Source organism: Gobio gobio (assembly GCF_949357685.1).
Source record: "Gobio gobio genome assembly, chromosome: 9".
Taxonomy (NCBI): Eukaryota; Metazoa; Chordata; class Actinopteri; order Cypriniformes; family Gobionidae; genus Gobio; species Gobio gobio.
Window position 1 is genome coordinate 30447342 of NC_137115.1, and position 13295 is coordinate 30460636.

The 13295-nt window shown below is 33.7% G+C and overlaps 1 protein-coding gene across 5 annotated transcripts in view; it reads right to left on the reverse strand.

Moving 5' to 3' along the window:
• Window positions 1–13295, reverse strand: part of fam168a (family with sequence similarity 168 member A) — a 68498-nt gene that overhangs the window by 16237 nt on the left and 38966 nt on the right. For 3 of the 5 annotated variants that reach the window (XM_079824980.1, XM_079824983.1, XM_079824979.1), the window contains 2 exons: window positions 9456–9547; window positions 1133–1213 (listed from right to left, as the gene is read on the reverse strand). In XM_079824980.1, coding sequence (XP_079681106.1) covers window positions 1133–1213; window positions 9456–9525 — 151 coding nt within the window. In that variant the 5' untranslated portion in view covers window positions 9526–9547. Of the gene's footprint in view, window positions 1–1132; window positions 1214–5869; window positions 6006–9455; window positions 9548–10817; window positions 10937–13295 lie in introns of those variants that run through there. The other 2 variants (XM_079824981.1, XM_079824982.1) reach the window with 2 other exon arrangements.

The following is a 13295-nucleotide window of genomic DNA, read 5'->3' on the forward strand; positions in this document are numbered from 1 at the left end:
TTTGTAGCATGTAATTTTAATGACAAAATGATCTCGCAGAAATCTTTGAGGTACACATGCTTTTCATGAAGATATCGGGTAAAAAATCCACAGGAACTTTTAGAGAAAGTGTAACACATTGTGTGAAAGTAGTGCTGGTCAACCAAAACTACCATTTACTGATAACTGAGATCATATTCAAGCAAGCCATCAACTATATCAAACATAAAAAATATGAATATATAACAGCAAAATGTCAACTTGATCTACGAAACAGCCTGCAACACGTAAGAATGTAGAAGCATTTATAAGAGTGGCATGTCATTTCCTAACATCACAGAGGAAATTGTACAAAAAACTATATCAGTTCAGGGCGGCACTGATCATATTGACCATATCACAGACCACACAAATCAACTCCACTATCCTGATCCAAAATGAGATCCAAAAATGTCTGCTTACAGCACAAATCCATTTTTTTTTTAAACAAAACAGTGTTAAACATGCTACAAGTTGAGTCACACATAGCTGACTCAAACAAGCCTGTTAACACAAGACTAGTGTGAAATTATCTGCACTCAAAGTCAACCTTCTACACATGACTCATCCTCACTGCGTCTGGTTTCTCTCGAGACTGAATTTCACACTCAAATCCTGCAGATGTACAACTGAAAGCAGCTTCTAAATTTCAAAATATCATTATTCGCATATAACTTGCCAGATCGAAACGCAAACAGATTTATTGACCAAACCCATTTCAGGGAACAGCTCATTACTGAACAAAACACAATTAGTGGCCTCGTACATCAGTACAGCTTTCGAGACGCACAGCTATATGAATACAAATACAGGCAATTTTCTAAACGTTATGAAGATTTATTGTATACATTGAACATTATGTCACTAGATGGAACCAGCACTATAAAACAGTAATATGCTGTTTAATTGTTCAGTAACAGGCCAGCATCATCAAAATGAGGCTAGACAGTAGAATGCATTAGGATGTGTTGTGAATACTGCATGTGTTTCATTGGTGTTAATGGATCACTAACATGTGTAAATGTTTGGTTTCATATATTTGCAAATGTAAGTGTGTACTATGCCATATGTACTGGAAAGTATAGAGGGTGTGTGTGAGTGTGTGTGTACATACCTGGTGGGTATCCTGGGCTACCTGTCTGATAAAGGTTGGCTGTGTAGGTCGGGGCGGTCGTAGGATAACCTCCGGGATAGCCTGTACACATTCAAAGAGACAACAGTTTAGAAATGACACTAAAACATTGCTTAAAATCAACATTAGCAATTCATTGAATTGATCTGCACTGGTTAATAACATGTATTGATCCGATGTGACAACATATAAAGAATTTCTATTAAACAAGATACATTTTAAATGAATTTGAAAGGATTAGTTAACTTTTAAATAAACTTTTGCTTATAATTTATTCACCCCCATGTCATCCAAGATGTCCATGTCTTTCTTTCTGCAGTCAAAAAGAAATGAAGGTTTTTGATGAAAACATTCCAGCATATTTCTCCATATAATGGACTTCAATAGGCTCCAAACGGTTCAAGGTCCAAATGACAGTTTCAGTACAGCTTCAAAGGGCTTTAAACGATACCAGACGATGAATAAGGGTCTTATCTAGTGAAAAGACAAGTTTCTGCGAGAAACAAGCAGTATTTATGCTATTATTTTACCTCTTAACAGACGAACGTGATCATCTCTGAGCTCCGCCATAACTTCCGCTAAGTGAGGTCAAAATACGAGCATGGTCATAGAAGTATACGTAGATGCCTCATTAGCGCCTGCACGGATCAGTAGAATGAGGCATCTACGATCGATACATCTATGACCAGGCTTGTATTTTGACCTCACTTAGCAGAAGTTATGGTGGAGCTCAGAGATGATCACGTTCGTCTGATAAAAGGTAAAATAATAGCATAAATACTGCTCGTTTCTCGCAGAAACTTATCGTTTCGCTAGATAAGACCCTTATTCATCGTTTGGTATCGTTTGGTATCGTTTGAAGCCCTTTGAAGCTGTACTGAAACTGTCATTTGGACCTTGAACCGTTTGGAGCCCATTGAAGTCCATTATATGGAGAAATATGCTGGAATGTTTTCATCAAAAACCTTAATTTCGTTTCGACTGCAGAAAGAAAGACATGGACATCTTGGATGACATGGGGGTGAGTAAATTATCAGCAAAAGTTTATTTAAAAGTTAACTAATCCTTTAAGTCATTTGAGCAAATCATCATAGTAATTTTCTGATATTAAATTATTTTTGTATATAAGTCTCTTATGCTCACCAAAGCTGTATTTATTTGATAAAAAATTAAGCAAAAACAGTAATATTGTGAAATAGTATTGCAATTTAAAATAGCCATTTTCTATTTGAATATATTTTAAAATATAATCTATTACTGCGATGCAAAGCTGAATTGTCAGTATCATAACTCTAGGTTTCAGTGTCACATGATCCTTCAGAAATCATTCTAATATGCTGATTTGATGCTCAAGAAACATTTCTTATTATTATCAATGTTGAAAACAGTTGTGCTGCTTACTATTTCTGTGGAAACTGTGATAATTTATTTTTCAGGATGTAGAATTTATTTAAAATAGTAGCATTATAAATGACTTTACTGCCACTTTTGATCAAATTAATGCATCCTTGCTGAATAAAAGTATTAATTTCTTTTTAAAAGGCCAAATGCAAAGACAATTTTCGATTCACATCATAAAGTAAAAATTTTTTTGTGAGAAATATTTTACTATTATGTGTGTGAGCTCCTATTCTTGTTGAGCTTTGGATAAGACTATAAATAAAACATAGCTATATAGGCTTTATTTTAGAACATAATCTGGCTTCATTCTCCCATTGAATGCCCACTTTTCACAAATCAAACCATTCCCAATTGGATAAAATCAAGTCCTATCCAACCTTTTTCAAGTTGAATATCCTGTTTCACTCAGCAATACAGTAGATTAGAAAAGTAACAAATGTTTTTTTCTTTTTTTAGAGTCACCAGAACATAATTTTTTTTTCCATAAAAATATACTGATCTAAATCAGTCTCTGTAACCTGTGCTATCATAAGAAAGGACAGAGAGAAAGAGAGCGAGGTGAGCTCTTTATTGAACAGGATGCGCACAGATGGCCTCCATTACGACATGTCTGTCTCAATAAGACACAGTCGGATGAGTGTGAAACCCAGTGCATCGCTCCATACTGAACAGCACGAGCTGTCAGACGTACAGGGCATCATGGGAGGGCAGTATCCAGGTCTGAACAGCTCACTGCACGGGATGCAATATATTAACACTGGAGGATGCAGGAGAAATACTGCCGTTCAATTTGTTACACTCATAAGAGTGAGCATGTGAGGACCTGCTTGATCATGTGTTCCGTAAAGGAACAGTTCACCCACAAATGACAATTCTGTCACCATCTACCTCACCCTTATGTCTATTTGCACATAAAAGGGGATATTTAGAAGAATGTTCAGGCTATATTTTTCTATGTTGAAGCCTGGAATGTAAATAAGCTGAAGTTCAAATTGACTCACCAGAGCATTTCTATACCAATAATAAAAAGCAAAAGAAAGCGAAAGCAAAGAGAGATAAAGTGAATTTATGTGTTATGCAGCCAACAGAAACAAATCAGAAATGCATCAGATTTCAGTTCTTTTTTATCTGCACTGTAACACGTATTTTGATTAGATAATCATCAAGTGTTATAAAATAGAAACAAATAACGTTTGCGAGTATACATACAATATGTGCATCTATTTTCAATGCTATGGCCTTTGTGTAGATATTTAAAGATGGCTATCTTTAAGCATGACTGTTTGGATTTATATGAAATGGTAACACAATAAGAGTCCATTTGTAACACTAACTACGGTTAATAAATAAGTATTGTTAATGGTTAGATTGTTCATTACTAATACATTTACTAATACATTTTAAAGTTGTATCATTAGTTAATGCACTTTGAACTAACATTAATGATCAAGTAATTAATGATTATTTTATTTAAGTACTGTATATTTTATGGTTCAGCACTTGTTTACTTGGAGCATTTTATTTGTTTTCATTCAGTGTCCATTTAAAAACTATTGGCTGGTTAATCGGTTATCGGCCAGGGGTTCGTTTCCCGTACAACGACGTAACTTACTGCTTAACTACCATAGTACGATGCATCGATGAAGAAATCAACTAGCAACTTTCCCGAAACCGTATTGTTACAAATTTGTTGTTCAACCACATTGGTTAATGTCACGCAGGTGGTAGAGTAATAACTTATTTTAATGAATCCGTTTAATGTTGAATTAATGCTAGATTTTTTGCTATAAATTATGAACATGGCATCTGAGGACTAATTCAAATTGTTCTCACTTATTTTGTTTAATTTCCAGATTCAATCATTGGCTTGTCCTTACATACTAGAGCACGTACGCACGCACGGCTCTTTACAAACAGTGCTTTAAATCTCTTGACAAACTAAAAGACGTAAATGACATTTGTATGTATCTAAATAAAATATATAGGTTGTACTGAATGTCAGCTTGCTTATTTTACTCAAGAGAAGGATTTATTAAGTCCACATGTTATGCAAACAAGAAACTATGCTTCTAACCACAGGTCGAGAGCTGTAGTTCCAAACACGCAACTTTGCGATGCTGTTTGTGAACGTTCGTTGGAACAACGCTTTCGGGAAACGCACCCCAGTGTGGTCCAACCTAGTTATCATTATCTGTAAAATCCACTATCAGTCGACCTCTAATTTCCACATCACTAGCAGCAGGAAAATGAAAACATAATTTCTTTTTTTCAGACAGATTTCCCAAACAATATTTTGAAAACGTCAAAGTAGCTGACGTCAAAGTATTTTAAATTACACAATTTACTTTTTAAATCGTCCCAAGCAACACCAAACAGTATCTTAATATACCAGAAGTTCAAACTCTCCTTATCTTTAGATACAGAGCATCCTATACATTCTGTCCCTCCATCTCTTCACTGAAATGACCTGAAAATTCATTCATCCGTTAAGCAGCGCTCACAAAGACACAATCTGATTACAAGTGTTTCCAGCCTCCGATACAAACAATGCTCTCTCCACTTACATCTGATCTGACCGGCAACTCTCTTTAAATTGGGACATTAACATTTCATTTCATCATTCATTCACTTCAGGTCATTCCTGCATTTACAAGAGACATGCAGAACTGCTTATAATTTAATAATGTCACACAATCATTATAAGAATGTGTCCAATGAACTGTGAGCTGTGTGTCTTGTCTTAAATGGAGCATCTCTCTCACTGGAAGTTACTTTATATATACACACACACACACACACACACACACATACATACTCATATTTACACATACATACATACAGTACTTGTCAAAAGGTTATCATAAGGTTTTTTTATTTTTTTGAAAATACTCTTACCAAGGCTGCATTTATTTTATCAAAAATAAAACAGTAATACTGTGAAATATTATTAACAAAAATAACTGTTTTTTTTTATTTTTTATATATTTTAAAATATAATTTATTCTTGTGATGGTAAAGCTGAAATTTCAGCATCATTACTCCAGTCTTCAGTGTCAGAAATCATTCTAATATGCTGATTTGCTGCTCAGGAAACATTTCGTATTATTATTAATGTTAAACACAGTTGTGCTACTAAATATTTTTTGTGGAAACTATAATTTTTTTCTTTGATGAATAGAAAGTTCAAAAGAAAGCATTTATTATAAATATATACAAATGTTGTAATATTTACTAATTTAATTGTACATGTACCTTTGCTACATAAAAGTATTAATATATATTTTTTATTTTCTTTTTTTGTTTTTAAATCTTACTTACCCCAAACTTTTGAATGGTGGTGTATCATGATTTCCAGGGGAAAAAAAAGAAAAGAAATTACCATCACAAGAATAAATTACATTTTAAATATTTTAAATATTACAACAGAAACCAGTTACTTGTAATTAAATTGTAATAGTATTTCACAGTATTACTGTTTTACTGGATGTTTGATCAAATTAATGCAGCCATGGTGAGATTAAGATACTACTTTCAAAAAACATTTAAAAAAATGCAATGTTTCCAAATTTTTGACAGGTACTGTATGTATAATATCAGGTAAATATTAGGTCTGTGAACTATGCTGCTCATACCCAGAGATCACAAACACGATCTCTTAATACACAATATTTTCTCCAAGACACAAATTATATACTACTACTTCTACTAAAAACAATTATACATTGATAAATGTAATATAACCCAATAATAATGATAATAATACAATTATAATTAATAATTATTATTATTACATTAATATTCCAAAAATAAATAAAACTGAAAACGTAATTTTGCCTAGATATCAAAGTCAAAGATCTCAATATTTCAACTAATTTCTCATCAAATGATCTGCTATTTTTTGCTTTTTAGATGCATATTTTACAGTTCGATTTCTCCTAAGGAATTTTCTCAAATAAAACAAAATTATACGTGAGAAAACCTCTAAAAAATAACATTTTCCTCTGGGTAACTACAGAGAGAAAGCCATAATGAAAGAGAGGGGAGAGAGAAGGAGAGTAGATGCTGGTGTGTAAACAGTCTCTATTGACCCAGAGGATCCCTTCAATAAGAGCACATCAAATATGAGCCCACTGTTGCCATGACAGCAGACAAACACCTGCCATGAGTGACACAGACACACACAACACACATGGCTCTACATGCATAAACACACACACACGCTAACACGGAACAGAAGTGAGAGGTGAAGTTTGAATTAATGCACACCCATTCCTGCACATCACAGACAAGCGCTCCCGTCAGGACAGCTAAATCATGACAGAAATGTCATTTTTGGGTGCTCTATCCCTAACAGAATTTGCACCTTTAAAGATGCAGTAAGTGATTTTTGAGAAACACTGTTGATATTTGAAATTGCTCCGCCTCCAAAATGCTTTATATCACTTTATCATAGCTGAAGCGTAGCACACCAGCTCCAGAAAAACAATGACACTCACAACCGTTCGGTTACTATAGTTAACATTACAAAAACAGCATATCTTGGTTCTGTGAAACATAGCAAAGCCAATGTTACTCACTTCACGAATTCACACTTACAAATAATCAGATAGAGTAAAGAATTATGTGTATTTGGCGTGCTGTCCGAGGAGAGGGCTCCGAGCTTGGTATTTTGGCCCGAACCCAGAGTACTCCCCCGTATCTCTGGTTAGGAAAGTAACTAACCAAGCGAGTGTAGTGGAGGGATGCTGAAAACTGTCGAGGGACATAGATGAGTGGGCTATGTTTATATATATATATATATATATATATATATATATATATATATATATATATATATATATATATATATATATATATATATATATATATATATATATATATATATATATATATGCGCCTCCTCTCATGCAGATTGGATAGATCACTTGAACGTGTTCCTCCCAAAATTTGTTAAAAAAACATCACATCACGCCTTCTTTTAGACCTCTCCAGCGCTGGAAATCTTTTCTTATATGGGTCCTAAAGCTCTTGCCTGATCATATCCCTTCTTTTCCAGTGATTTTCCTCGACCTTTTCTCTTTTGTAATGTCTCTCAGCCAAATCTCCCTCTTGCTCACTCTCTCCTCCCCATTATAAGTGGACACATCCCTACTGCTGATTAGGGTTGGGTATCGTGCCAAACGGATACTTTTAAAACAGTACCGTGCCTAAACAGTGCTTGAACCGATATTTTAAAAATAAAAAAGAGATACAAAACGACGGTGGATGACATTAAAGAATGGCTTTTTATTGGAAAAAAAAAATCTTTAAATTGAACAATTTATTACAAGTTTAAAGTATACTTAAATATATAAATAAAAATAGATACAAAACACAATTTACTTAACAAATTCACAGTAAAATCTAAGCCATTTAACACTAAATAAAAGTTACAGTACTACTAACAGCAAAGTAGTCGATATTCTTGGTATGCTACAAACCAGCTTCAAGGTTCAGCTTTTTTTCGCAGAAATATGACCATATTCTCTGGCTAAATATTTTAGAACGCATCGCCTTATTGTTTCCATGGCAATGCGTCATGCTTCTCACATAACACACAGCAGCCGCAATAGTGCTGTATGACAGCTCAGCTGTATCGGGTTTATTTCGTTTTTTCTTCGTTTATTCCGATCGCCTTCCGTGTAAAAGTGGTGAAAGTGAAACTCAAGATGCATACGTGACATCATGACGAGCCTACCTAGTCGCGTTAGTCTTTCGATCGGCAGAGGACCTTTCAACACTTTTTCCATAAATTGAACACGGAAGGCGGTCGGCTGAAACTTTACTTTATAAAGTTTTAAATATTGATATTTTTCTTACACAAACGCATCGATTCGCTTCAGAAGGCTTTTATTAACACCCGGAGCCGCGTGGAGCACGTTATTTGACGGACAGATGTATTTTTTATGGACTTCAAAAACAGAGCAACTATTACTGCTTTTATAATGCTTGGATTAGCCTGGACTTTTTTAATATAACTTTTTATTCGTCTGAAATAAGAATGTCATATATACCAAGGAGGACTTGAGTTTGATTAAATCATGGGCTAATTTTCATTTTTGGGTGAACTAACACTTAAGTGAATGTGTGTTATTTGATCTATAATGCGCGATGGGCGCCGACATGTTAGTTTGCGCCTCAAAGAATCGGATCTGTCAGATTCACGTAAATTCATCCTCGTCTCACAAAATACATGAAAGTAAGTGACCGCTGAACTGGGAGAAGAATAGAGTAAACTATATAGTTAACTATATAATGTGCATCTGATATGAATATAACACGTAGTCAAATTCTAACTGTCTGTGTGTGTTTTTTGCTAGTACTGCGCATTTAAATGTCTGAAACCTAAAATAAACATTATGTGGATGAAAACATTGAATAGTTGTGATGTGTGATGAGCGCCGAGCACGTCTGTCTCTCGAAATGGGCCTCCCGAAATGGGGCACAGAAATCTGCGTTCTGATTCGGTCCGGTTACATACTGGTTATATAGGTACCGGTGCCATTTGGGCAGCGGGTTTCGGTACCCAACCCTATTGCTGATTGGCTACAAGTGTGTTGTGGCGCTCGGTCCGATACACTTTCAACAGCGTTTCTCACAAATCACTTACTGCACCTTTAACTTTTGATATATTTCAGAAGGAAACCGGAAAACCTCATTAGTAGTTTTTCTATTGGCTAATATTATTTGTGGTCTGGGTTACATCAGCAGAAAAGTCCTTTCATAGTCTGTTCATTACATTTTAATGACAGATTAAACAAACCTTTTTTAGCATGCACTGATGAATTGTATAGTGTAAGATCACAGGCATTTATGAATAAAGCATGTTGTGTTTTTAAATACATGTGAGTGTCTCATCACATACCTGTGTATGCCATATTCTTGGGGTTTCCGTACGGGGTTCCCGGTTGCACGGGACTGTACACCGGGTTCATGGTGGAAGACAGCCTGTTCTTACTGAGAGAGACAGAGAGAGATAAGTTACACAAATGTTGTTTTGACAGATATGAACTTCTACAACACAATCATATGCCTAAATAAACCAAAATGATAATAAAATATGACAGACACACACAAGCACAAGTCTCAAAAACTCTAGGCTCTACAGTCACAAGACATCATTTTTCAAGGGTCTTTTTTTTTTTTTTTAACCTTATTTTGAAGAATTACATAAAAGGGCTTTTCACACTTGAAATAGTTAAACTTGGGTCATTCTAAACCCTGGGTTATTGCTTCACGTTTCACACTGCTTATAATTTACCTGGAGTTAACAATTTATCCTAGGTATTCATAAGGTGAGGTTTCACACTGTACATTCCTAAACCCTGGGTTAATGTTCTTATTTGCATATTTGCAGTGTCGTTGACTGGATAAACACAGCACACGTGACCTGTTTACATAAAGGTTTTTATAAAAGGTAAGAATGAAATGGTCTCTTCCTATCAAACGCTGAAACGATTGTTTATATACATCGAGCAGTGTATCTGTAACTGCCCAAAACACTTAAATATAAGGAGCAGGGTTTCATAACCCTGCGTAAAAAGCGGTGTTAATCCAGCTTTAGAATGATGAGAACCCGGGGGTAAGCGCAGTGTAAAAAGCCCTAAAGACTTTTCAGACCACGTTTCAGGAGATGCTGTCAATCTTCAAGACAATGTGTTTGGATGTGGCTTTTCACATGTTTTGGTTATTTTTGTAAAGGTATTTGTAATGGAGTTAATAGATAATGCTTTATATTTGAATATCGATAACCGATAATCTGGCCGATACATTTACATCCAAATTTCTATATAATTTTTGATTTAAATAACTATTACCATTAAAAACCATGTCCCAAGCACTTCAAAATAAATCAAACCTATACAGAAGTCCAATTTGAACAAGTGTACATTTTAAAAATTATACACTATTTTACACTCCTATAGCCAACTTTCTTTATTAAAAATAATCTATTGCCTTACAAAGAAATAAAATAATGCCTAAATAATATAAACAAATCATTAGTCATCATTACTTTCGGTATAAAGAATGTGCCATTAATAAATAAAATGGAATGGCCTCTGCATGGACAATAATGATTTTAATTAAACCATATTGTTGATGAAAATAATAAGCTAAAAATAAAAATGCTAGTTTTTTATTAATAATGCATCAATGTTTTTGAAAAAAGAAACATCTTAAATTAATAATACTGTTAATGTTGTTTGAAATCGGTGGTGTTTCTTACATCACAAACTACCTTGTAACCAATCACGTCAACGTGTGGGCGGGCTTTAGCATATCACCATTACTATGCTGCGATGCAGGGGAGTCTCAAGAGAAGCCAGGTTATCCCGGTATATTTTTCTGTTGATATGAAAAATCGGGTAGATTTAGCAATATAGCGTGTGTATGATGTATATTACGATGTTATGATGAAATATATGCCTTTCTCCACTGATGTTCTGAGTTGTTCAAAGCATTTCTAAGGATAGTGATTGTTAAAAGGTTAGAACATGGTTTGTGTAACATTAGCAACACATTATTAGCTGTTAGATAATGTAGTCATTACCGATATGTGTCGGACATTTTAAAGACGAGCGTTGTGCATAGCTATTTGAGCTGCATGTGCTGAAGCTAAAGATGATCAACTTGTAAACTGGTGCGCTTTACTACAGCGTCAACTTAACCAAACGCATCCTATATAAGATAAATCAGTTATATATATACACAAAATAAACCTTATATTACAATTTATTTCTGCATGGAATGCCATGGATGCACAATGTGCTTGTCAGAATGTGTAACTTCTGTTTTGGATCTGCACATGTTAAACTTAACTGTATTTTACTTTCCAAAGTGATTACAATCATAATTCAAGCAATTCAAAACCATTATGGCGAACAGTTGCGCATCTGAAGCATCTCAGCTAAAGGAAGTAATCCATTGTTTATCGGCTTTAATATATCGGCAAAATGTTCTAATTGGGACGATAATGTTAACATTAAAAAATGAACATATATCAAATCAAATCAAAATGTATTTATAAAGCACAATAAAAACAACAGTAGTTGACCACTGTGCTGTACAAACCACTAAAAACAAAAAAGACAGAAATTAAATATAAACAAACAGTTTAGACCAATGCAATTGGAAGGAGGAGAATAAATTATATATATATATATATATATATATATATATATATATATATATATATATATATATATATATATATATATATAGGCTATATATACATACATAGAATATAAATACATATGATGTGCATATGGTATACATATATGGTGGCCGACATATCGTGCATCCCTATTGTCTATACTACTGTTTAAAATTTTTGGGTGAGTACAATTTTTTAATGTTCTTGAAAGTCTCTTATGCTCACCAAGACTGCATTTATTTATCAAAAATATAGAAAATATTGTGAAATATAATAACAGTTTCAAATAAGTGTTTTCTATTTCTATTTTTAAACTGTAATTTATTCCTGTGATGTCAAAGTAAAATTTTCAGCATTATTTCTCTTTCTTCAACATCACATTCTTCAGTGATCCTTCTAATATGCTGATTTTCTGCTCAAGAATCATTTCTTATGATTAAAGTTGAAATCAGTTGGGCAGCTAAATATTTTTGTGGAAACTGTGCAAATTTTTTTTAGGATTCTTTGATAAAAAAAGATTAAAAAGATTAAAAACCTGTATTTATTTAAAATTGAAACTTATGTAGTATAATAAATATCTTTATTGTCACTTGATAAATTAAATGCATCCTTGCGGAATAAAAAAATTATATAAATATAAACCCATATATATATAAACCCATATATATATATATATATATATATATATATATATATATATATATATATATATATATATATATATATATATATGGTATATATATAATATATATATAATATATATATATATATTATATATATATATATATATATATATATATATATATATATATATATATATATATATATATATATATTAGCAAAATGCCTCCATTTTGCATCAAAACATGTAAAAGAAAACAACCTTCAATTAAGAAGAGAAGCAGGATAGTATATGGTAAATAAGAGCATTTCAATTTGTTATTATTTATTATGTATCATGCAATGTATTATTTATTGCAAAAAGAAGCCCTCGACTGTGACATCATATCCTGTTCCTTGCAGGTTCTGAAACTTTTAGCAAACGGGGTGCGAGTATGCGAGTGTGTTACCCTCCCTCATTGTGCATGTGTGTGTGTCTGTTCTCCCTTGAACACTCTGATGGCATTATCAGTCAGTCAGTCGGGGGGAAAGACATGAATAGGGGAGGATTATGCGTCAGAACTTTCCCTTTACATCTCCGCCACACACGACGGAAACGGGAGAAGGCTGTGTGAGCATGGAGCTGTTAGCAGGTGTTCAGATGTGCCGTGGTGGTGTGTGTGTCACAAGCGCATGTGTGTGTGTGGGAGAGGGGATTTGTCAGAGGGGAATGTGCCGTCAGAGCGAGCGGATGACACACTCACAAAAGTATGAAAGATCAAGGTCATGAGGAGCTTGATGAACCATTTCACAAATATTAAAGATTAATAAAGAAAATAAAACGCACACTTTTCCATTATCCTAAACATTTTATCAGCATGTAAAATGCATTAGAGATCAAAATAATTTGGCAAACTTCGGAAAACAACCGAACTGTCTTTTATAAAAGCA